The 25127-nt window shown below is 35.0% G+C and overlaps 3 protein-coding genes and 2 non-coding genes across 10 annotated transcripts in view; 3 read left to right on the forward strand and 2 right to left on the reverse strand.

The window, feature by feature from the left end:
• The first annotated feature begins 2426 nt into the window (after nucleotides 1–2426).
• LOC110623513 (cysteine synthase) lies at nucleotides 2427–6336 on the forward strand. Its single transcript, XM_021768491.2, has 11 exons — nucleotides 2427–2587; nucleotides 2939–2996; nucleotides 3086–3195; nucleotides 3836–3893; nucleotides 4072–4335; nucleotides 4413–4550; nucleotides 4656–4707; nucleotides 5070–5149; nucleotides 5531–5590; nucleotides 5711–5791; nucleotides 6078–6336. Exons 2-11 carry the CDS (start codon nucleotides 2955–2957, stop codon nucleotides 6165–6167), a joined length of 975 nt encoding a protein of 324 aa, XP_021624183.1. The 5' UTR covers nucleotides 2427–2587; nucleotides 2939–2954; the 3' UTR covers nucleotides 6168–6336.
• Nucleotides 6337–6705: 369 nt separating this feature from the next.
• LOC122724780 lies at nucleotides 6706–6866 on the reverse strand. Its single transcript, XR_006352221.1, has one exon. It is a non-coding gene; the product is annotated as a U1 spliceosomal RNA (small nuclear RNA).
• Nucleotides 6867–8190: 1324 nt separating this feature from the next.
• LOC122724778 lies at nucleotides 8191–8351 on the reverse strand. Its single transcript, XR_006352219.1, has one exon. It is a non-coding gene; the product is annotated as a U1 spliceosomal RNA (small nuclear RNA).
• Nucleotides 8352–9279: 928 nt separating this feature from the next.
• On the forward strand, nucleotides 9280–12115 carry LOC110623001 (cysteine synthase). Its single transcript, XM_043959953.1, has 9 exons — nucleotides 9280–9472; nucleotides 9743–10181; nucleotides 10347–10610; nucleotides 10688–10825; nucleotides 10909–10960; nucleotides 11078–11157; nucleotides 11252–11311; nucleotides 11395–11475; nucleotides 11712–12115. The coding sequence occupies exons 2-9, from the start codon at nucleotides 9942–9944 to the stop codon at nucleotides 11823–11825; spliced, it is 1029 nt and encodes a 342-aa protein (XP_043815888.1). The 5' UTR covers nucleotides 9280–9472; nucleotides 9743–9941; the 3' UTR covers nucleotides 11826–12115.
• Nucleotides 12116–16492: 4377 nt separating this feature from the next.
• The window catches only part of LOC110622998 (protein MON2 homolog), a 30559-nt gene continuing 21924 nt past the window's right edge, over nucleotides 16493–25127 (forward strand). For 2 of the 6 annotated variants that reach the window (XR_006352048.1, XM_043959951.1), the window contains exons 1-5: nucleotides 16493–16794; nucleotides 17744–17929; nucleotides 18772–18861; nucleotides 20856–20929; nucleotides 21015–21167. Coding sequence is in view for 5 of the 6 variants with exons in the window: in XM_043959951.1 (XP_043815886.1) it covers nucleotides 16690–16794; nucleotides 17744–17929; nucleotides 18772–18861; nucleotides 20856–20929; nucleotides 21015–21167 (608 nt within the window). In the remaining variant the exon portion in view is untranslated. Of the gene's footprint in view, nucleotides 16795–17743; nucleotides 17930–18771; nucleotides 18862–20855; nucleotides 20930–21014; nucleotides 21184–25127 lie in introns of those variants that run through there. The other 4 variants (XM_021767797.2, XM_043959950.1, XM_021767798.2 and 1 more) reach the window with 3 other exon arrangements.

A 25127-nucleotide genomic window follows, 5' to 3' on the forward strand; every position in this document is an offset into this window, starting at 1 on the left:
GATAAACATCACCGTTTCTTTCACGTTCTGAGGTGAGACCCTATCCTTTGTGAGTATTCTTTCATGTTTTCATTCAATCTTGCAAAGATTTGATTAGTTTTGATGGTATTTTGAAGGTTTTAAGCTAAAAACTCAGAGTTGTGAAGTTTGGAGAGTTTGAAGGAGAGTTGCTCCAAAACTCCACGTTAGGATCGTTCATCTTCTTGGTTTCAAGAGGTAAGTGAAGATCCTGAGCTTGTTTTTATGTTTTCTGAAGGTTTTATGTGGTTTTGGGGGAGAGTTGCATGAATAGGGTTATTTGTGAGGTTTTGATGATTTTGTGAGTAAAGCTTGTTTCTGTGTTGTATGTGTTGTGTGTTTGGGGTTTTTAGGTAGTTTTTGACCCTTTTGAGCATATACTTGAGTGTATGCAAGTTGAGGAAGTGAGGTAGGTGAGTTTGGAGGAGTTTTGGGCATTTGGCGAGAGGCAGGGCAAGTTTCTGCCCTGCTGATGAACTCAGGTTCGGCAGCCGAAAGAACATTCGGCCGCCAAACCTCTGAGGTGGTGAGAGGAGGTGGCTTCGGCTGCCCAAGCTTGCCCCCGAGCTTTTGGACTTTCGGCTCTGGAGGGAAGTTCGGCCGCCGAAGGTGCCGCCGAAGGTCAGAGACTTTCGTCTCTGGAGTGCCTTTTGGCCTCCGAAACTTGCCCCCGAAAGGGTTTGGCTGCCGAAAGTAGAGATTCGGCCGCCGAAGGTGCTTGAGTTTCGTCTCTGGAGAGGACTTTCGGCCGCCGAACCTGCCACCGAAAGTGTCCTGTCCAGCTTTCCTTTGCATGCTTTGCATGGATAGTAGAGTGAGTTTAAGGGGATTCTTGGGGAGTTTATTAGAGTTGTTCTTGAGTTAGTTTGGTCCCTCATTTGAGTCCATCTGTATAGGTACAGACCAGAGGAACCAGAGAGAGCAGCAGTGAGTCCTGCTCTAGAGTTTGTCAGAGCCGGCAGAGTCAGTCCAGTTCGCCAGAGGTGAGTGGAACTCAACTTAAAGCTTGCTTTTAGCATACTTCATGCATCATGAGTATACAGTAGGTTGTTTGCATTAGCATTCAAGAATATATTGCATTGCATAGTTATTTGTTGATGTGGGTGAATGCTAAATGATCCAATAGTCTCTGAGAGAAGTCCAGGAGCCTTTGACTATGCCCTGGCAGGTATAGAGAAGTCCAGGAGCCTTGACTACGCCCTGGCTGGTATATAGTAAAGTCCAGGAGCCTTTGACTACGCCCTGGCAATGGTAAGTACAGAGGTGTTATATACACATATACATATATGACAGGAAGACCAGGTGCTCGATTCTACGCCCTGGCACGGCAGAGTTATCGGGACTATGTGGTGACAGGTTTACCCTTGATGTGGATTGTCTGTGGTTTGATGCATTCCATCAGAGCATGTGTTCATGACTATTTTACTGTTCTACTCACTGGGCTATAGAGCTCATCCCACTCCCTTAACCCCAGTTTTGCAGGTTCAGTGTACAGTATACAGAGGAGATCCACAGAGTACAAAAAGAGTAAAGAGATTTGTAATAGCTTAGAGTGGACATGTAATATTAAAGAGATGTAATAGTTGTGTATAAAGTTAGAAATGCGCTTGACTTAGTAATGTACATGATCCGTATATGTATATCTGTTTTACTGTATGTGACACACCAGGCTTAACAGGTATGAGTTAACCCATCTAGAGCAAACTCTAGTCAGGGGTACAGAGTACAGAGTACAGAGTACAGAGACAGTGCATGCACAGGTTAAGCCTTGGTTCAGTTATTTTCACAGAAAATGTATGAGATTTACAGGTACACAGAGGGTATAGCAGGCTGGCTACGGGTTCTGGCGGCCTTAAGCCGACCTGAATCCTAGCGCCGATGACGGTCCATTTTGGAGTCGTTACATATATATTCTGATTCATTTTTAAAATAGTTTCAAAAAGTATCTCACTATATTGAAAAGCTCAAAAATATATTAATACAAGACGTATAAGAGTAAGAGCTAATAAATCAAACAACGATAGTATGAGGACAGAAAATAAAAAATATGCTCTAATTTATGGAGAATAAAAGAACACATAGCATAGACTTATACTTTAAGTCTATGCAACATGCAAAATGAAGATTACATTATATCAAAAAAAACTTTAAGTTTGGGCTGATGGGGCTATGTCATGAGTTTCAAAATTATGCCTTTTCATTATTAGACTAAATTAAAAAAATTTTAAAAAATCAATTAGAATTTTACTCTTTTATTAAAAATCAGTAATTTTAAAATAATTTAATTTTAAATAATTCTGTTGTTTGAATTGTAAGAATTTAAAATATTTTTTATTGTAAAAAAATTCAATTGAAAAAAAAAACACATTTGGTTACCCTTTATGGACTGATTTGGATGTATCCGCAATTATTACTCTTTCTTGCCTGAATCTGCATTCTTCCTTGCTTTATACGATATAATAATCCCAGAGGGTTATTTCTGGAAGGTGCTTTCTCTGTATTTGAACTCTTTCTCAGCTTTCTTCTATATTTCTCCGGTTTTGCTTTGCATTATTTCAAGGATTTCCAGGTAATGCTTTTTCCCCCCTTTCTTGTTGGTTGATTATCTATCTGTTTTCTTTTTTCCCTTTTCACCTTTTTTTATTAATCTCTCTTTGGCTAGATTTATATCTTTTCTAGCTGCTAACTGTCATTTTTATGGTCGTCTTGTTGGTTAATTTATCGACGGTGACCTGATCGGAAACTTGAGTTTACTGAAATCTTTTCCGGATTTTATCAAATAGGTTTTAGTAAATACTTGCAACTCCTGCAATATCTAGGATATTTTCATTTCATTTCAGATTTTTGTTTTTGGTTTATTTTTGGAGTATTGACTTGCTTTTATTGATCACCTAGCGTTTTCATTTCGATGCTTATGCAGTGATCTGACGAGGAGAATGGCGGAGGAGAAGATTGCGATTGCCAAAGATGTTACCGAGGTAAGTTCTCTTAACCGAATTTTTTTTTTTTTTGGTACTATGGAATTTATGCTGTGGCTTACTCACACGTTTACTTTTCACTTGAATAGCTGGTTGGTAAAACCCCACTGGTATATCTCAATCATGTTGTGGATGGTTGTGTGGCTCGCGTTGCTGCCAAGCTAGAGATGATGGAACCTTGTTCAAGTGTTAAAGATAGGTACTAGTTATTTTGCTTTTGTACTTTATGGAAGGTCTCTGAATCCATCATTTTATGCTTTCCTTCCCAAAAACCAAAAAATGACCCGAAGGAGGCATTGTAAGTTAAATGAAAAACTACCATCATTTCATTTTTCAATCTCGTAATTTCAGCTGAAACTTAAAAAAATTAATATTTCATCAATCCTAACATCAAAAATATATCTTTTGAATATTTTAAACATTCCTGAACGAAATGCAATTTGGCTTCCAATCTGTCAATTCTTATCTGCCTCTTTTGTGCCGTATGTCTCAATTCCCATTTTTTGTGAAATTGATTCAATTTGCCAACCTCAATTTCAATTTGGCTGTACGAGTTGTTTTTGTGTCTAACTGAGCCTTAGTGCCAAATACAAGGGCCAAATCAGCCTTTTATTGTGTAATATGATTTTATATAGATCTGAAATTTTTACTCCTAGGGACATTTATCCTGTTTATTGATTTTATATGATTTGCGCGTGTTGGAGCTTTATTTTTTCCCCTTCTTTAAATTACTGTGTAGCTTCATTGTTAGAAATTGGATTTCCACTACATGTGAGAAAACAAGGCCTTTGAAACATTGTGGCTAATGAGATTTTTCTTTGATTCTTCTTTTGTTGTAGGATTGGATATAGTATGATTGCAGACGCAGAGGAGAAAGGTCTCATCAAGCCGGGTGAGGTTAGTAATTGCTAGGCCCTTTTATTTGATAATCCAATTTCCCTGGTCAATATCAACTGACATCTTAAAAAGTGCACAATCTATCTCTTTATATCTCCAAGAAAACTTTTGTTGAGTTTCGAGGAATAAGATGGAGGAAACTTTGATATTTACATTGTTTTTTCCCTTAATGCTGAAGAGTGTCCTCATTGAGCCCACAAGTGGGAATACTGGCATAGGGCTGGCGTTCATTGCAGCTGCTAAGGGCTACAAGCTCATAATAACAATGCCTGCATCAATGAGTCTAGAACGAAGAATGGTTCTCCGTGCTTTTGGAGCTGAGCTGGTTCTTACTGATCCAGCAAGGGGCATGAAAGGGGCTGTTCAGAAGGCAGAAGAAATATTAGCCAAGACACCCAATTCTTATATCCTGCAGCAATTTGAAAACCCTGCCAACCCAAAGGTATCATCTTGTCTATGTCTTTTGCATTATTGGCTTGTCTGTTGAGAAGTACAATCAGATTCATGTCCCTTGTATAGATCCACTATGAGACCACTGGACCAGAGATTTGGAAAGGCTCAGGTGGGAAAGTTGATGCTTTTGTTTCTGGGATTGGAACTGGGGGTACAGTGACAGGTGCAGGGAAGTATCTCAAGGAGCAAAACCCTGATATAAAGGTTAGCCGTTTTATATTTTTTAGATTTACTCCCAAGGTCATAAGTTTGGTGAAAATTGTTTTGCTTAATGGTTTCTTATTATCCTTCTCCTCTTCTTATCCTCAGCTCTATGGTGTAGAGCCAGCTGAGAGTGCAGTGTTGTCTGGAGGGAAACCTGGTGAGTCATATCATTGTCTCATAGTCGAAACTTTCCTCATGTTGGTGGGAATATCCAGTTGGGTATTTACTTAGAAAATAGTGAACTGATCCGACTCTTGAAAATTCATACAATTTGCTGTTTCATTGTGCGAAACAAGCAAGACAATATTATAACTTATAATTGCTGTTGAAATCTGACTTTTTTGGGATGTAGTTCTATTGCTGAAATTGTCTGCACATTCCCTTTTAGATAATTATTCAAGATTGTGCACACCATTTATTATGTTTGGATTAGCCAATGAATTCTTCTTTGTTTGAAGAAACTAGTTATATGGTTTCTTCACTAACCTGATCAATTTGTTTGCTGTTTGAATGTCCAAGGCCCACATAAGATCCAAGGAATTGGTGCTGGCTTTATTCCTGGAGTTTTGGATGTCGGTTTACTTGATGAAGTTGTTCAAGTAAGTGTTGGTCCTTTTAGTTAGGATTATTTTAGAAAATGTGAGAAGTCTTATGTCATTTAGACAACATATTTTTCCCTTCTTTGCTTTTAATTTTTTTATGAATGGAAATGTATATCGAGAGTTTGTCATACAAGATACTGGATTTGTACACAAAGATGCACATGTTGTAGGCTCCTTGTGCATTTACCACCACATTTTACAAGACATGGAAGGCAATGGCTATTCAAGTCTACTTTTTATAGCATTTTCTTTAGATTCTTGTAAAAGCAAGTTGGCATCATTGGCTTCTACCATGCCTTTTTACCTTTCCAAGACCTACGAACTTATCTTCATTAATGACATGCAAAATTAATGTATATCAATATTTCTATTTTGCAGATTTCAAGTGAAGAATCAATTGAAACTGCTAAGCTTCTGGCCTTGAAAGAAGGGTTGCTGGTAAGCTCTCAATTAATTACAAATTCCGGCAATGAATCATCATCTGCTAGCACTCTCCTCTTTGATTCTCCAATATCTTGGAACATGCAACTGTACTCAGATCTTTTTATGGGATTGCAGGTAGGGATATCTTCTGGTGCTGCTGCTGCAGCAGCAATTAGGATAGCTAAGAGACCTGAAAATGCTGGAAAACTCATTGTTGTAAGTTTGATATGTACTCGCTTAACATAAATATATCATTTCGAAAGAGGCTCAAATCCAGTTTTCTCCATGAAACATGTGATACTCATAAATTATTTTGAGCAAGATAACAACTTAGTTTAGTAATAAATTCAGTAATTAACCATGTCATCTTAAGTGTTCTTGAACGATGAAAACTGCTGAGATAGAAAGTATAGAAGTTTTGATGCTATTTTTCTTATTAGAATAGTGCTAATAGCAATTGGTCTCATGTGGGTGCATTTTACCATTTTTATGTGTTGAACAGGTGGTCTTCCCCAGCTTTGGAGAACGTTACCTATCATCTGTGCTTTTTGAATCCGTGAAGCGTGAAGCAGAGAACATGGTTTTTGAATGATATAGGCTAATAGAGGAATAATATTCTCTGAGCTTTTGGATTTCCTAGTGAAATTTAATGCCAAATAATGCGAGTCTTTTTCTTCTCTGTATTTCGTTGGGAAGAGAGCTTGTGTGGTGACTTAGAACTGTTACTCAGTGTTGTCATCAATAATAAATTTTCAGCTGAACCCCAGAAGTTCCAAGTATCATTGAAGCAAATGTCGCTTCACCAAATCCGCAAAAATGAATATATGCAAATAAAACAGGTTGGCTGTTGAAAATACATGCAAATAAAAGACGGGAGTTACCAAATTGAGAGGCTTTAAATTATCCGGTTCTAAATGATTAATACAAAGATGAACGATGAACCAGAACCACATTAATAAACTAAATGTAACTGAAAAAGGGCACTAGGTAAAACTTGCATCCTACATCGTTCGAATCACATCGCATTGATTCTTAATTTTTGTTCATTTATAATTAGACAAGAAAAAACCAAAAGAGATGCAAAGACAAATAAAAGGGCCAAATAGTGCAACAGTTTTCAACTAGTACTGGTAGGGGCCGCGCGAACGCAGGCCCCCTCTGACACAAATTATGACGTAGGCTCTCCCACTTGGGGAGACCTTAGACCTGCACCCCTCCTAAGTGCAATGGAGGTCACAGATCTAGACCATGGGCCTTCATGATCACCCATAGATCCCGTCCAGGTAAGTATGGGTCAGTAGCGTTCGAGCTTTGTTTTTATAGCCGCATGCTTTACCTCTCGCCTTATACATTTTCGATGTGGGATAACACTCATTTCTTAAACTTCCAATTCCCTACACTCTTTCATTTGCCTTTGAGGCTTATGGTTCTTTTGCAAATTCTCTGCTGGCTTGCGTACTAACCTTCCGAGTTAGAATTTGATACAATTCTGCATCTGTTTTGTGTTGATTACTAAGCTAAATCCTCTATCTAAACATGCTTCGTTAGGTGTATTATGACTATAATAACCGTCCTATTTATCTTAAGCTCACACTTGAAGCAACTCCTAACACTGGCTTTGGAATTCAATTCATTGCTACAGCCTACAGCAATCTTATTAGATAGTCATATAATTGTTATAACTAATAAACTTTAAACTAAGCAAATATAATCAGCATTAAAGTTTCAACATATACCCAAAAAAACTAATTTAAAAAAAATATTAAAATTTGTACCAAAAAGAAAATATTTTCCATTTCTTTTATTAAAGATATATATCGAGCATGCTTCAATCAATTGCTTTCGTTCAAGTTTGCAGAACCCATCGTTTTTGGACTGTATACTCTCTAGAAGGCCACAATCATGGATTCTCGCAAACTTCTTTTTCCTTTGCTTCTCTCCTCTCTCTTGTTTTTTGTTTCTGCCTCTTGCATCAAATGCTCATCTTCTCAAGGCTTGTGAGTTTGAGGCGATATATAACATTGGAGATTCAATATCTGACACTGGCAATTTCTTCTGTTTTTCGTAGGCTTCCCTGTGGCTAAAACTTTTACAGCATTGCCTGTGGAATTTATTGCAGAAAACAGAGTCATTTTCCCTGTTACTAACTGTTCTCTAGGCAAGACCATTGAGTAGTTGAAATCCATGGTACCAAATGTTGTTAAAGCAATCAAAGATGCCATCATGGTTAGTTGATTTCTTCAAAAACAAGAAAAAAAAAAGTACTAATTGGTTTCTTTTGATAATCTAGCTTTGTACTTAATTTACATGTGTTGTTTACTTTTTCATGGCACGGCTCATTCGTGACATTCCATCAGCTTCAATGCGTTGAGGATTAGATATAGTAGATTAAGCTGTTAGAGTCAATTAATTATAAAGTCTATTAATATTATGAGATTTGACAATTGCAGCCAAAAAACAAATCTATTGCATGTCTAAGTGCATTTATCATTGTATTTTCAATTAATATCACTACAACATGTCATATACTTTTGAATACTATGCTATTTTCTATCACTCAACGAAAGAAAAGCCAGATGCGAAGTTCGAATATAAATATTTTGTAGTTGCATTGGACAGGGGCCGCGCGAACGCAGGCCCCTACTACCACAAATTATGACGTAGGCTCTCCCTCTTGGGGAGACCTTAAGGCAGCACCCCTCCCAAGTGCAATGGAGGTCACTGCCTTAGGACATAGGCCTTCTTGATCGCCTATCGACCCCGTCCAGGTAAGTATGTCTATCAGCTGCTTGAGGCTCCATATTTAAATGCCTTTCTTCCCCTACTTTGTTATCGTTTAGCCGATGTGGGAATCGCAGTTAAAACTTCTGACCCTTAGTTAAATAATAAATAGCAGGTATAAAGTGGGGTTCTTTTACATCAGAGAAATGGTTCATATCAGATATTTCAAGTTTTTCGACCTTTGTTGATGATATCAATGAAAAACACAAGTTAATTGTTGCTGTGTTCAGATGAGTAAAATTTCAACTTATTGTTTATAAGCCTTTATACACCTGATCGACATTTAAAATGATATTTGTCTTAAGTTATAAATTGGTTAAACCATCCTGTAAACTCTAAAAATAAAATAACATATTTAAATTTTATTATAGTTAATTAATTAAATGTTATATATATAGAAAATCAAAATTAGAAATAGTGATGTATTATTTATACTTGAGAGGTCTCGAGTTTGAATGCAGTGAAAATCAATTGTGCAAAAGAAAAAGTGAAGATCTCTTTACAGAGATTCATTGATGGTGAATAATCTCAGGCATCAAAGCTCAGATGAGAGCAAACATTTGTGAATCATGCATGGGGTTGTTACAAATTCAGGTCAGGAAATTGGAAATTAGCTAACATGTCAAGCAACAACTGTCAGATATTGTCTGAACTTTAAAATTCATCATCAAGCAATGCTTAAGAGAACAGTGAACAATTCTATCCTCATACTTTCCAGTGTTTTAAGGATATGTCTAATAAGCTACTGAAAATGAATAACCCAATAATTTTTTTTTCTAAGTAATGGGCCTTTAATTCAATAATATCAGCCATTTTTAGTTCTCTGCGGTTTTAAGTTCAATTTTAACCAAAATGAAAATTAGAGGAAAAAAAAGAAAGAAAAAATGTAATGTTGCTAAAAAGAAAAGATGAAGTATATTGACAGGTGTTGATGAACTGCTGAAATTAAGAGCTGGTTACTGGTTCAGGTTACTGCCACATTGCCTTTGTATTCTGCTTTTCTTCAGTGTTGCATGTGAGAAGGAAAAAAGATAATAAATTTATTAATGGATATTATTTAGTAGTGAAACAGAAGAGAAAGAACAAGATACTAGTGCAGAAGGAGTTGGAAATAAGGTAATATGTTAAACTTTTTGCTTGATTTATCATTTGTTGTATAAAGAAATTTTTTCACTTCATTAGATTCTACTGATAAAAAAAATTTCTTTCAAGATCTTTTGCAAGCTTCAAGATTTATTACTTGGAGTAGACAGCAATTTCCTTGTTTTGCTTGCTTGATTGTTCCCTTTGAAAATTTTCTCACCTTATGAATTATGATCTGTTCTGTGCTCTGTTAATAGTACACCCTGAATAATTCATGTGTTTTTATATTTTTCTTTTTTTAAGCAAATGGGGAAATATTAGGGGATGCTTTATTCGCATGCAGAGTTACTTAGCTAGAAGATATGAAGGACTACTGTAACATCAAGAATGATATCACTGAGGCAAGCTTTTCTCAAGATTTTCAATTTTCAGGCGCTTTAATCATCTTGTTCTTTTTTTAGTTGAGACTCAGATTCTTCTACAGTTAATAGGCAATACTCCGATGGTTTATCTCAACAAGGTTGTAGACGGTTGTGTGGCCCAGATTGCTGCCAAGCTTGAAATGATGACACCTGCTTATAGCGTTAAAGACAGGCAAGGACTCAAATTACTGCATTCTCTTTCTGAAAATTCTCCTCCTTTTTTCAGATTTAATACAATGATTTTGCACATTTCTCCATGCAGAATTGCATACAGTATGATCAAAGATGCAGAAGACAAAGGCTTGATTACTCCAGGAAAGGTTAGTCCACAGGCATTGATCTTATCAACCTATAAACTAATCCCAATTTCTATGTTTAGTTGTTTGATTTGAATGGTGGAGATCTGGGTATTCAAAACTATTTAATGTTAAATAAGGAAAGCTAACAGGTTTGCCCTGTTTTTTTATCAAACGTATTGGCTAAAGACCGTGCTCATTGAAGCTACTGGTGGTAATACTGGGATTGGATTGGCTGCTGTTGCTGCAATGAAGGGTTACAAACTTATAATAGTAATGCCTGCTTCAATGAGTCTCGAAAGAAGAATTGTGGTTCGAGCTTTTGGAGCTGAGCTTTACCTTACACATCCAACCAAGGGGATCAAAGGGGCAATTCAGAAGGCAGAGGAGATGCTTAGTCAAACTCCTGATGGCTATATCCTTAACCAATTTGACAATCCTGCCAATCCACAGGTGATCTTATTTTTTTCAAGTGTGGATTTGTTGGTGGTGCAGCAGATTTACAGGTACTTTTTAATGTTATTGTGTAGGTTCATTATGAAACCACTGGTGCAGAAATATGGAGAGACTCAGGGGGGAAAGTTGATGCGCTGGTTGCAGGGATTGGGACTGGTGGTACTGTAACTGGAGCTGGTAGATTTCTCAAGGAGAAAAACCCAGAGATTAAGGTGTGATTTGTGTGTGAGAGATAGTTAAAGAGGTGAAGAATAATGATTAAGCAATTCATGTGATTGCTTTTGTTGATGCTTAGGTGTATGGTGTTGAACCAGTTGAGAATGCAATCTTGAGCGGTGGCAGACCTGGTGATTCTCATTCCTTTTCCTTTCTGAAAATTTCTCATTCAGTTACATTTGATATGGGCATATTTTTCATAATTGAATGTTTCTTTCTGGAAAAATTGCTTGCTACCCATGTTAAAGGTCCACATCTGATACAAGGAATTGGCCCTGGTATCATTGCCAGCGTTATGGATGTTGAACTGCTGGACGAAATTGTTCAAGTAAGCCTAAAACCAACAAAGATATATCCTATTTATACATTTATATGATCAGCATTTGTTAATTTTTCAGTTATGCTGCTATTACATTTTATAGGTATCAAGTGAGGAAGCCATTGAAACGACTAAGCAGCTTGCCTTAAAAGAAGGCTTATTGGTATGTTCTCAACCATCTTCTTTAGCCATAAGCCACTTCCATTTGTTATCCAAATTACAGGATTTCTTGCCCCCCGCCCCCAGGTCGGAATATCTTCCGGTGCTGCAGCTGCTGCTGCAATAAAATTGGCAAAGAGACCTGAAAATGCTGGGAAACTCATCGCTGTAAGTTGATAGCATTTTTCAATAAGCTCAACCTTATAAAGGAATTAGACTAAAAGTCCTTAAATTAAATATTTATATCGAAATTTGTGCAGAATCAATTAAGATGCGCATACAAGTGAAAGAACGAATGTGTAAATCTCTATATAAATATATGATGTAAAGGCTTTTGTGCCTATAAAAGATGGGTAATCAAGCAGAGCTTCTTATGCAAATTCTTTTTTCTTGCTGCTTTGCAGGTGATATTCCCAAGTTTTGGAGAGCGATCTCTATCTTCAGAGGTGTTTGATTCCATTAGGCATGAGGTGGAAAACATGACTATTGATTCAGATGTTATTACTAGTTTGCTGTAATTGTTCTTGAAATTTGTACCCATAAATATTGCCACTTTTTGAATGTTGCTGTTTACATTTTGGCCTTGACCTGAAATATTTCTGATTTACATAATTGATTTATGGTGCCCAGCAGATTTTCATGCCAAGAAAACAGTATGTAGGAGCAAAATGTTTATAGCCAGAAGAATTTTCATAAGAGCAACATGTTTCAACAAGCTGCAGGCTATTAACAAAATTGAGAAATAATTTTCCAGAAATATGTCTGCCACTTATCTGCTTAGTGAGGATATTTAAATATTTTAAAAACATAACATTCATTTCTCTTAATTTTTCATTAATTTATAGAAAAATATGTTAATTTTTCATTAGCAAAAATTACGTCTGCCCTCTTTATTCCTTTTTATTTATCCTTTAGTGACGCATAACCGTCCTTGCTACGCGATGCCACTTGTTCCTGTCACTCAGTCTCGTACATAGGACTGCGAAGTGACTGGGCCTGCTATCCTGCCTCTTGTTATATCATCGGCTAAACTATTTTTTGGTGGACCTGCGCGGGCGGTTAGTCCGACCTATTTCATATCACCGGACTGGAGCATGAAATGCTGGACCGACCAGCTTTAAAGCGGTCCGATGGATTTTGAGCCTATATTTTTTTTCAAGGCCTGACTTGACCCGGGGCCGGATGCTGCGGTCATCAGGGTTTATGCTAGGAGTTCCAAAATGTAATTTTCACCATTTCCTTCCATCCAGGTTAGTGATGAAGGTGGGTTGTTCACGATGCTTGAAAAATTCCACGGGATGGCTAGGGATACCACCTTATGGTTAAGTGCATACATCTAATGTTATTATTAATAAGTAAGAAACATATAAAATGTGAAATTTTATGTTAATTTCATTATGTGTTTGCATCGCAAGTTGACATGAATCCGATTTATATAAATATTTTCCATAATAAACTTTGTTGAAAGCGATCCACTGAGAACATAAATTTAGATCTTTCCATTTCAATTACTAATAGAAGCAGGAAATTTCTCCGATATTATTTCTAGAGGAAGAGGCAATAGAGCTGAAACTATTCATCAATCTCTTACAGCTGAAGGGACTATGGACTTAACAGGAAAACCGACAAAATCTCTCCAAGGACCTCTTTTACAATCATGGACCAAGACCGATTAATTGACTTTGACTATGATTTAAATTTGTATTTTTACTATTACAAAAGTAAACTGTCATAACTACACTTGATTGTTATGTTAATCTATACAAGGAGAAGATAAACATATCAATAACATTGTTCTGCTTCTTCTTACTTATAAAGTTGCATTCTAAGGATCTTCATCCTCAGGTTTTGTAATAGACGTTTCAGAAACTGTATAAAAAAAAAGGCTTGTTTACATCAAAATGTATTTATATAGAGGGAGATTTGTGCAAATAAGACACATACCTATATCTGAATTTGGATCAAGATGTTCAAGGTGAACTGCACAATATGGAGGGCAAAAGACCTTGCATAAAAATGGGTAACTATCATTGTTGCAATCTTCTTCGCATTGATGAAGACATATAGAAGCCATGGCAGTTTGAATCATTTGGATCTGCAATACCAGCATGGATAAAATGAACCATCTAATCATTCTCTTTGCCATCTCAATGAATTTCTTCAGATTTTTTTTTTCTTCTTCTTATTTCTCTGCAGAATGAGCAGATTAATGAATATGTGCCAAGCAATGAAAGTAATTGCAACCCTAAAAGCGAGTTGTGGAGATGGAGAGAAGCATTGAGTTGCTGTTTTTGGTGTTTTTTTTTTTTTAAAAAAATTTCATTGTGTGTGCTGTAGAATCCAATGTCTTATTTTGGTAAACTCAGAATTTTATGGAAGGACATGTGATTTTTACTCAATGCACCTATATTAGATTATTACTTAAGTTAGATTTTATTAATCAAATATTAAATTTTCAATTTAAATATGAGTTTATTTGATGAAGTAGACGATTAAATATGGAATTCACTTATATTTCAAAAATATTATTTTGATGGGATGTTCATCAAAATATACATGAGGGCAAATAAAAAATATATAATACAGAAATAAGGAGAATTATTATTTGGTCTCCGTGGTATATGATATCTCATTAATTAGTCTCTTAATTTTGAAAAATATATTAAAATATTTTAATATATTAAAAAATTTACTAATTAATTTTTCTATTAATTTTAGTTATTAAATACGGAAAAAATAGATTGGAGTTATATTCAACAATATTTCCTTTGAACCCAATGAAAAATAGAGGGCAACGTCATAATTTTCATTTCTGAAAATTACATTTTTTTTAAATAATGGTTTATTTTTTTATTGCTATATATGAAATATGAATGGGATTTTTTATCTATCCTAATTGCTTCTATTTGAAAAAAGAGTTGTTGCCGGTTTCCTACACCAACGAAAATTGACAGCATTTCGATCCGCTAGGTCATCCATTTAATTTTCTATTAATTTTAATTAGCTATTTAAAAAAATATTAAAATACTTTTAAATATAAGTTATTTTTTCGTTTTGAAAATTTAAAGATTTAATGCATATATTTTTAATTTATCAAACTTATCATTTCAAAAAAAAATTTATCAAACTTAAAAACTATAATTTTTTTAATATATGATGGATTAATCTCATGTTTATAAATTTAAAATATAAAGACTAAATTATTGAAAATAAAAAAATATATATATCTACTTAATCTAATTTGGTTTAGTGATTAAATGTATATTAGTAAATTAAAAAATTTAAATTCAAATGTTTACATGTTCGATCCTCTATTAAAAAACTTAAGAAATGTACCTATTAAGTTTGTCATAATCTAAACATAAACAAATAATTTATCTTTTTTTTATTATTATTGAAGACAACTTCTCTCGATTTTCCTTTGGGATGCAGAAATTTTCAATAATTGTTTTATGATACTGTAATTTTTTAAAATTATGCTGTTGAAAAAAGAAATTAACTGAGAGTTTTTATAATCATATTTTAATTTAAATTTTTAAATAAATTTTCAATAAAATTATGCATCATGGAAAATAATCTTAAGGGATAATTAAATAGTAATCAAATCAAATAACATATCTTTTCTCAAAAAGATTGGTGTTTCAAAATCTAGAAGTAGCAATTTATATTAACAACTCTATGACTTTATCGAAAATTTAGCCCCTTCTCGTTTGGAGGTTCTTGTTTGCACAACCTCCATTATTTATCTATATATTTGAGTTGCTTTTTAATTCTAAGTGAATGTTTAAATTTGTTCGTAGACATTTTATAATAATTTTAGTTATAGTTACTTGAATAAAGTAACATTCTTTTTCGTCTTTCAGTTTAATATTATAACTTGAGAAATAACTTGTTTTTCTAAGTTATAATCAACATCCACCGCTGAAACCTCGGAGAAGTTGAGTAATTCATCTCCGGTTGGGTGACAAATCAAATTTTGGGCTTAGAGTTTGTGCTTTTTAGATTGTTTTCTTTGATTGAATTTTGACATTTTTTAGTTTCATACATATATTTGTAGGGGTGAGCATTCAGTTGGTTCGAGTTAAAATCAAACCGAACTGAATAAATCGAAAACTGAAATTTTAGTATTTATAAAAATCAAATTGAACTGATTTTGATAATAAATTGAATCGAATCGGACTGATTTGATTCGATTCGATTCGATTTGATCGATTTCGATTTTTAATAAAATTTTTATTTTTTACACTTTATTTTTAGTTCTTTAAAATTTAATTAAAATATCTTAATTTTAATATGATTTAATTTGTCTATATTATTGAAAATAATATATTATTATCACTAATAACTTCGATTTGATTTTTTAATTTTTTTTTCTGATTAAAATCGAACCAAACAAAAATAATCAAAATTTCTAAAATTAAAAACTGAACCGAACCAAATTGAATAAAAAATCAAACTGAACTTATTATACGGACCCAAATCAAACTGAACCGAACCGAAATAATCGACTTATTATGCGGACCCAAACTGAACTGTGATTTTCAAATTAATTTGATTTGATATTTTTTTTATTTGAACCAAATACTGTCCACCCCTATATATTTATAGGTACTTTATCAACTTTTTAGGATGATTTAATGAATTTTATATTTGATAAATAATTTATATTTTAAAACGATTACTATTTAATTATTATTATGCGGATAAACTTACTAATTAATTCATCAATCTTAAAATACATTAAAATTTTATAATATTTTAAAAAATTTACTAATTAGTTATTCTATTAATTTTTTAATTAAATACTTTACTATTTAATTTTAATAATTTTAAAAATTTTATTATTTTTTTATATTTTTTAAGAAATTTATTAATTAATTAATTTTTCGTATCACATATATTTTAAATTTTTTTATAATATTTAATAGTTAAAATTAATTAATAAATTTTTTAAATATTAAAAATTTTTTAATATATTTTTTAAAAATAAATAAATAATTAATAAGTTTCTCCTTATTAGAATTAAATAGTAATTAAAAAAAAAAGTCAACCATGAAAAAGCACCGAATGATAGCTTCCTCAAAGATAATGGGCCTTGGCCTTCTGGGCCCTTATTGAGCCCACTTAGGTAGCCCAACTACTCCCTCTTACCACACGTGTCTTCCGCACGCGATCGGAAAATCGCAGGAAAAAAAAAAAAAAGAGAAATAAACAGATCTCCAAGATCTACTACTTGCTTGCTCATTTTCCGTCAACAAGGCTTAGTGATCTGAATCATATCTCTCAATTACCGTCGTCGATCTCTAGTAGCTTTTTCATCTTCATTGAAGCCCCAGAAAGTGATTGTTTCATCTTCGAACTCGAGCCGCGGAAGCTTCAGCCATGGCTTTCATGGCGGTGTTGGAGTCGGATCTTCGCGCCTTGTCTGCCGAAGCTCGCCGGCGGTACCCTGCGGTTAAGGATGGCGCAGAGCATGCCATTTTAAAGGTTAGTGTTCGCATTTTCCGCTACCTTTACGTTTATTTCTGTGTAATGGTTACTCGTGCTTGCTATTTGTGCAGTCACTTAATGTGCTTATTTCTAATGTGAAGTGCTAATCGTGCGCTTTGTTTGTTTGGAAAATGCAATAAGATTGTGTAGTGTCTAGGTGAATATATTTAAATGATTGGTGTCAGTCTAGTTAGTGTTGAAGTGTTTGGTGGATCAGGGAGCTGAATTTTGTTGAATTTGAAAGGAATTTATAGCAAAGAGGCTCAGTTTGGGATTAGCATTTAGTTGTCTCAACATAGCTAAATGATGAAAAGGATAGGTATAGAAAACCCACTAATTTGACATTAAGGCTTAGTTGTTGTTGTCGTCATTGAAAAGCTTGTGTTTGCTTAGAGCAAGTGGAGGATGAGAAATGGGTATAGAAACTTAGCTTTATTGAGCTTCTGTACGTAACTCAGTTAAGATGGTATGCTATGGATGTTATTCTCGTTGTTAAACTTTTTTGTTGAGAAAAAAGTTGGGGACGGAGAAGGGTGGAAAAATTGAATATATTCTCATTGTTATTTTCTTAGAAGTGATCTGAGTTGATTTAAATAGGTTCCTGGAAAGTGTTGTGTGAAAGTTTTAGCTTAGGTGGGCATCTGAACTTAATTCAGAGTTTTGATATTTCATTAAGTCCTTGCAAATCAAATGGAGTCTGACTTGCTGGAAGCTTGGAAACATTTACATTGATATTATTAGTATCCTTGTTGTCCAAAATTTACACACATTGATATTTAACTCTGAGTTATTAGTCATTACTTGCATAATTATTTAAGATCTATTTTGGTGTGATGCTGTGGGAGCCATGAATTTCGAAAGCTAATATCATTGTTCATGGGCATTGGATTGGCAGCTGAATTTATGATTATGCATTTCTTGTCTATTTTGGCATGGCCTTTTGCAGCTTCGTTCATTGTCAAGTCCTAGTGAAATTGCACATAATGAGGACATTCTACGTATCTTTTTGATGGCTTGTGAGGTTAGAACTGTTAAGCTGAGTGTAATTGGACTCTCATGTCTACAAAAGCTTATATCCCATGATGCAGTTGCTCCATCAGCTTTGAAGGAGATACTTTCCACATTGAAAGATGTAAGCTTGTATATGTATTTATCCTGTGAGATGTGGTAACTTCTATTCAACTTTATCTTTTAGCAAATGCTTTGACTTTGTGGAAATGAATTCTAGAGTTGCTTGCGCAGTGGGATGGGAAAAAATGATCCTGGCATGCAAATTTTGTTGAATATCTTTTTCTTTATGACTTGATGATTAAAATTAAAATGTTTTATATTCCTGAAATTGATAAATTGCAGAACAAGTACATCACAAGAATGGAGGAGGCAGAACTTCTATTGTGTTTGCAATGGACCTTTTCCTGTTTCAGTTCCTTAACATGATACAAGGATTTCTTTCAGTTGTTTTTAATTTTTAAATGTTCTATCAGGCATGCTGTTCTGTTGCAGTCTTGTAAAGCATGAAATCCGTCAAATTACTTTTTAGTCTGATCTGAATAATTTTCTTGTTTGTTTCCTCAGTGTGTTTCCAAGTACTCTTCGCAGAGGTTATTTGGTTGCAATAGCTTCTTCTTTCCTTTCTCTCAATTTAAATTTTATGGTTTGCATGACTTCTAAGTTCTAACTACTTTTCAAATATGCAGCTGTATAGAATTATTGCATGTCACTAACTACATGTGGAGACATTAACTTATTGCAATATTTATAGGTCTGAATGGTTACTACAAGCCAGATTCCTGGCAGAAATTATAGTTAGATATGTGTTATATCAGGGCATTTTGGGTGATTTAGTTGCATTATTTTTCTTCTGCTTTTTTTTTTTGGCATAAAAATTTTGTGTTCATATTCTAATCTTTCTATTCTCTTAATGGTGAAAAATGCTTTGCCGGAATCTTATGCATCATTTTCTCTTCCATGCAGCACGCAGAAATGGCAGATGAAAGTGTTCAACTCAAGACCCTTCAGACTATATTAATCATATTTCAGTCGCGTTTACATCCAGAGAATGAGGTGAGCATCTGTTATTTGGTTTTGTCTCTTCAGTACGCGTGCAGAATGTATTATTGCTAGACTGAGGTGTATAAGCTGATGGAATTTTAAAAAAAGAATCATAGATCTATATAAAATGTCTTCCAAATGTTGTGATTTTACTGTAACTACATTCAACTTCAGACTAGGTATTGAATTGAGAATACATGAATGCTGGTCAAATATGTTGATAATATTTAGGAATAATGCTGATGGATGTGTGATATATTAGTAAATCTGTGGAAAATTTAGCATATTAAGGTCTGTGATCAGTATGATTGATAAGTAGATTAGTATATGCTGACCTGTCTATGAATGCACTTGCTGAGTTGGGTTTTGTTGCTTATTAGGTTGAAATACTCTAGAAAAACATGAATAATGTGCTTCCATATTGGGCTATTATCTAAATCTAATTCTCTATCTGTTCAACAAACAATAGTAGGACAGATTAAGCTATCTTGCCTTCTCGTTCTGTACTTGGTATATTTAAGGGTCTGTTTCATAGTTGATAATGGCATGCCTGGGGCGTGCTTGAGGTGCTAGGTGCATAGGGTGCTGGCCCGGTCAGCAGATTTAGAACTTCCCAATCTAGCAAAATCAATGATGAGTTGATGACACCAGAAAATCACCAGAATGCTGTCTCTGTTGCTAAAAGTTTGTGGAATGATCATACTGGACTAGCACTTCTGAAACCTCTCACTGTTGATCCTTCCATTTCTAGCATCAATGTGCCTCAAATAGCTCTTCTCCTACCATGTTTTCTGTCTGACTCCTACCCTTGGCTCTGTTTCTTCTTCTTCTTCTTCTTCAAATAACAATACCGAAATAAATCTTATCACTGTTTTCAGGTATTATGTTCATTCTTGACTTGGCTGTGGCACTATCATTTATTTAACTCATTAACTATGGAAGTGATCAGACCCAGTCAAAGAAACATGGATGAACAGTGCTATTGAATTAAATTGCTGCAAAATTCACAAAAAAATGATGGTTGTTATTTTGAACTTTGAAACTTCTCAAACTAAAATTAGACATTCAGAGCTCAAACGAGTTCAAACTTTTCTGAACCAATAAAAAACATTATTACGTGTTTTAGTTAAATTTTGGTCGTTCCATGCTGAATAAGGCATTTAAAAACATTTTATTGATTTTTCTTTAATTGAAGTTTTTTTGGGTTATTTTTTTTGGTAATTAGACTGTGAACTTTAGTTTGATGCTCTGATAATTGTTGAATATTGTCAATTCAGGTGAATAGTGCTAACATCTGAATTGCTATATATTGTGTAATCCTGATCCTTTTCTTTTAATACCTATAGTTTGTTTATAAGCTGATAGTTTTGGTTATCATATACTTAATAAGCATTTCATAAATGTACGAGCATAATTTGATATGCTTTTGTTTGTTATGAAAACTGGAAGTTAGAGTGGCTAGTTTATTCTGAAAAACTGTGGAAATTGTTGGATTCAATCATGTCAGATGTGAAGGAATAGTTGCATCTGATGGTTAAGAGTTAAACTTGCTTAGGAGTTTCATTTAAATCATTATGCAATAGATAAAAATCTGGTTACAGGCTTAGCTCTGCTATCTGCTGAACTTTATCCATAGAGCTATTATGTATGAGATTTTTCAAACAATTATATATACAACCTCCCTTTTTTTTTCGCTTAAATCCTCCGAGATTTGCATTCCCTTGAGTCATAGATCTTCATAGATTTAGTTTTGAATGTGTAAATGCTAGGAACAAATCCATCAATTTGGCTGCTCAACATGTTTACCCTTTGAGTTGTTTGCAAGTAAGTAGGATATTTGAGGAAAGGTTTCGGGAAAATTTTTCCCACCATCATAGCTAAAGCATGTAATTGGTGTAGTCGGTGTTTGCTTTTCTATCAAATTTGTGTTTTTTTACTTTCTTTCTTTTATGGGTTTAGAATAGGGCATTACAAGTAATGTGCTTGATTTGTTGTATTTGCCCCAGGAGAATATGGCTCAAGCCCTTTACATATGTCTTCGGCTTCTTGAAAATAATAGATCATCTGACAGTGTGCGGAAGTAAGTTAAAAGTTTTTAATTTTTTAGCAAGCAGTAACTGATGAGAGGCCTGCTGCTTACTTGTATTTTCTGTTGCTATTTCCAGTACTGCTGCAGCTACCTTCAGGCAGGCAGTAGCTTTAATTTTTGATCATGTGGTTCATGCTGAGGCTCTTCCTGTAGGAAAGTTTGGTTGTGGTCACATATCTCGATCCAGCTCAGTTACTGGCGATGTCAGTCGCAGTATGAATCATTCAGAGTATGTTAATCATCATGTAAATCATTTGTGAACCAAACGTTCTAACCTCATGCATTGTGTTGAGATACTTTCTTAAATAGCCTAGATTTGTAGTGATTGTGTATATAATTAGGGATATGATTGTGTGATATGATTGGGATATGATTAGGTTATAATTAAGAAATTAATTTATTCAAGTAGTATATATACTCTAATTGGATTAAGAGAAATAATCAAGTATCTTTCTCTCAAAATCTCTCTCTCTTTCTTTTTTCATCACCATTTCATGGTATTAGAGGCAAGCATCTTGGCCTATCTGTGAGTAGCAGATCTGCCACCTTCATCTGGAGGTTTTTTAAAAGTCAGTTAATCTCACCACCTAGGCCACCAGCCTCGTCGGTTTCTGATCGGCACCTCCTTGCAGCGCCGTCACTAGAAATGTCGCCACTCGCCTTCACGCATTGCCACTTTGTTTCTGTGTTTGGTACAGCGCCAGCGCGTGACCCTTATTCTGGCGACCTTTTCACACCGGCGATCCTTCCCCCAAACTCGCCCGAAACCGGCGACTCCAACCCACTAGGTCCGGTCACTTGTCCAGTCCTCCTTCACCCATCCTTCGTGAACAATAATTTCGGGACTACTGTTCATGTTTTGAAGCATATTCCTTTCCTCTTCAATATGTCTGAGAAGCAGATAACTCTAAATACAGTTCACATGTCCCAATCAAATAGAGTAGACTCACGTTCCGAATCGAATTCAGTCACTCTAAATGAAGCAAAGTATAGAGAATATCTACAGTTCCGAGCTACTCAATAACATTCTTCTCCAAATATTGCTCATTCTGATAACTCTTTTGCTTATCTAACCAAGTCTTTATCCATTGATTCATGGATCCTCGACTCTGGTGCTTCTGATCATATCTCTAGTAATTTCAATTTTTTCTTTACTCTTGTTTCACCTTTTACACCATCTAAAGTCACGTTAGCTAATGGTTCATAAATTCAAGTTAAAGGGATTGGTAACTTATATCTCCCTATCCCCTTGACTAATATTTTATTCACCTCTGAATGTCCATATAACCTAATTTCTGTTAGCAAATTAACCAAAGATCTTCACTGTTCAGTCATTTTTACTACTAAGCGTGTGGTTGTGCAGGACCGAAGTACTGGAAAGATGATTGAAGCGGGATATGAGTTACACGAATTGTACTATTTTTGTACTTCTAATCCTCTAAGTGCTTTTGTGTCTACCACCTCCGCTGAACTCATTCATAGTCGTTGGGGACGCCCAAGTCTGAACAAGTTACAAAAACTAGTTCTTAGTCTCTCTTCCTTGCTTTCTTTAGAATGTGAGTTTTGTCAACTTGGGAAGCAAACTCGATCTTCTTTTCCCAAGCGGGTCAATAATAGGGCCACTTCTATGTTTGACATTATTCCTTTTGATATTTGAAGTCCAAGTCAGGTTAGTACAACTCTGGAATTTCAATATTTTGTTACCTTTATTGATGACTATTCTCATTGCACTTGGCTTTTTTTGATGAAGAATTGTTCTGAGTTCTTTATTTTCAAAAATTTTATGCTGAAATCCAGAATCAATTTGGTGTTTGCATTGAGATATTGCAAAGTGACAATGCAAGAGAATATTTGTCTTCCTCATTCACTCATTTGTTGTTTACTCAAGGTATTACTCATTAGACTTCTTGTTCTCATACCTCACAATAAAATGGGATTGCCGAGCGAAAAAATCGGCATTTGATTGAAACAGTCCGCACCTTACTCCTATATCACAATGTTCCGTTGCGTTTTTGAGGGGAAGCTGTCCTTACTGCATGTTACTTGATTAACCGAATGCCTTCCTCTATTTTGCAGCATCAAAGTCCTCATTTTATTCTATTTCCTAATTAGAATTCCACCCAGTTGTCTCTACGTGTTTTCGGATGTATATGCTTTGTTCATGATCATACTCCTGGCAAAGACAAACTCTAGCCCAAATCGGTTAAATATGTCTTTCTCGGCTATTCACGGCTTCAAAAAGGTTACAAATGCTATGATCCTACTACTAACTGATACTTTGTGTCTGCATATGTCACCTTTTTTGAAATCTCTTCTTACTTTTCTTCTAGTCCAGCATGCAAAATCTTTGTTCCTAGAGTTTTTGCCTATACGTCCGACTCTTATCTTTCCTTTGCCTCAAGTGTGTCCATCTCCCACTTCTATGCCACCTCTTCAGGTCTACACATGTCGGCTTCACCCATCTGCTAATAATAATGACATTTCTCTCCTTGATGCAGATCACCTACTTCGGTCATGCCTTTAGCAGCAACAGCTACCCCTCTTGCTCTTCAAAAAAGTATTCGCTCCTCTCGAAATTCTCATCCCATTTATAATTTTGTAAGTTACCATTGTTTGTCTCCTTCCTATTATACGTTTGTTTTCTGCTGTGTCTGTTGTGTTGTCTGTATACCCAAGACAGTTAGGAAAACATTGGATCATCCTGGTTAGTGTAATGCTATGATTTAGGAAATGACTGCTCTTTATAACAATGGAACTTAGGAAATGGTATTCTTACCACCTGGCAAATCTACCATTGGTTGTCGATGGGTTTACACAGTTAAGGTGGGACTTGATGGCAAAATTGATCGTCTTAAAGCTCGCCTTATAGCTAAGGGTTACACATAAATTTTTGGACTTGATTATAGTGATATTTTCTCTCCAGTAGCCAAGATAACTTCTGTTCGCCTCCTTATCTCATTGGCTGCAATAAATCATTGGATTTTTCATCAACTAAACATTAAAAATGCCTTTCTTCATGGAGAGCTCGCCGAAGAAGTTTACGTGGAGCAACCTCCAGGGTTTATTGCTCAGGGAGAGTCAGGCTTAGTGTGTCGTTTTCGACGTTCTTTGTATGGACTAAAACAGTCTTCAAAAGCATGGTTTGGATGATTCAGCACTGTAGTTCAACAGTTTGGAATGTCTTGAAGTAATTTTGATCATTCTGTATTTTTTCGTCATAATGGTAATAGATGCATCTACTTGGTAGTCTATGTTGATGATATTGTCATTATAGGAAATGATCATAAAACTAAGACCTGTGGAAATTGAAGTATTTCTTGGGAATTGAAGTGGCACAGTCTAAAACAGGTATTGCGATTTCTCAACGGAAATATGCTTTGGATATATTGGAAAAAATAGGCATGTTATACTGTGGACACGTGGACACTCCCATGGATCCAAATGTCAAATTTGTTCCTGAACAGGGGAGCCACTTAAAGGTCCTGCTAGATATAGAAAATTAGTTGGCAAGCTCAATTATCTCACTATCGCGCGATCAGATATTTCCTTTGTGGTTAGTCAATTTCTTCAAATCACCTACAGTAGTCACTGGGATGCAGTCATTCGCATTTTTAGATAAATCAAAAGAGTTTCAGGACAGGGTCTACTCCATGAGGACAAAGGTCTCTCACAGATTGTTGGTTATTCTGATGCAGATAAGGCAGGTTCTCCTTTAGATAGACGATCTACTTCAGGATATTGTATTACGATTGGAGGAATTTTATATCCTGGAAAAGTAATAAATAGGGTGTGGTTGCAAGATCAAGTGCATAAGCAGAATATTGAGTTATGATTCTGGCAACATGCGAATTCATTTGGTTGAAGCAACTCCTTCAGGAATTGAAATATGACGATCCAGTCTTTCATGAGAGGACGAAGCATATAGAGGTGGATTGCCATTTTATTAGACAAAAGATCGAGTCGGGATGCATTTTTACTAGCTTTGTCAACTCAAATGACCAATTGGTAGATGTTTTCACAAAATCTCTTCGGGGTTCACGAATCAAATATATTTGTAACAAGTTTGGAGCATGACATGTACGCTCGAGTCTGAGGGGGTGAGTGTTGAGATATTTTCTGTAAATAGCCTAAACTTGTAGGGATTGTGTGCATAATTAAGGATATGATTGTATGATATGATTGGGATATG

Source organism: Manihot esculenta, chromosome 9, assembly GCF_001659605.2.
Source record: "Manihot esculenta cultivar AM560-2 chromosome 9, M.esculenta_v8, whole genome shotgun sequence".
NCBI lineage: Eukaryota > Viridiplantae > Streptophyta > Magnoliopsida > Malpighiales > Euphorbiaceae > Manihot > Manihot esculenta.

What these genes read in the sequence shown, in the direction of transcription:
- LOC110623513 (XM_021768491.2), top strand. Translation starts at nt 2,955, where the DNA reads ATGGCGGAGGAGAAGATTGCGATTGCCAAAGATGTTACCGAG. An exon ending in CCTTGAAAGAAGGGTTGCTG is followed by an intron (nt 5,591 to 5,710) that starts GTAAGCTCTCAA and finishes ATGGGATTGCAG; the next exon opens with GTAGGGATATCTTCTGGTGC. An exon ending in ATGCTGGAAAACTCATTGTT is followed by an intron (nt 5,792 to 6,077) that starts GTAAGTTTGATA and finishes TGTGTTGAACAG; the next exon opens with GTGGTCTTCCCCAGCTTTGG.
- LOC110623001 (XM_043959953.1), top strand. Translation starts at nt 9,942, where the DNA reads ATGGTTTATCTCAACAAGGTTGTAGACGGTTGTGTGGCCCAGATTGCT. An exon ending in AGAAAAACCCAGAGATTAAG is followed by an intron (nt 10,826 to 10,908) that starts GTGTGATTTGTG and finishes GTTGATGCTTAG; the next exon opens with GTGTATGGTGTTGAACCAGT. An exon ending in TGCTGGACGAAATTGTTCAA is followed by an intron (nt 11,158 to 11,251) that starts GTAAGCCTAAAA and finishes TACATTTTATAG; the next exon opens with GTATCAAGTGAGGAAGCCAT.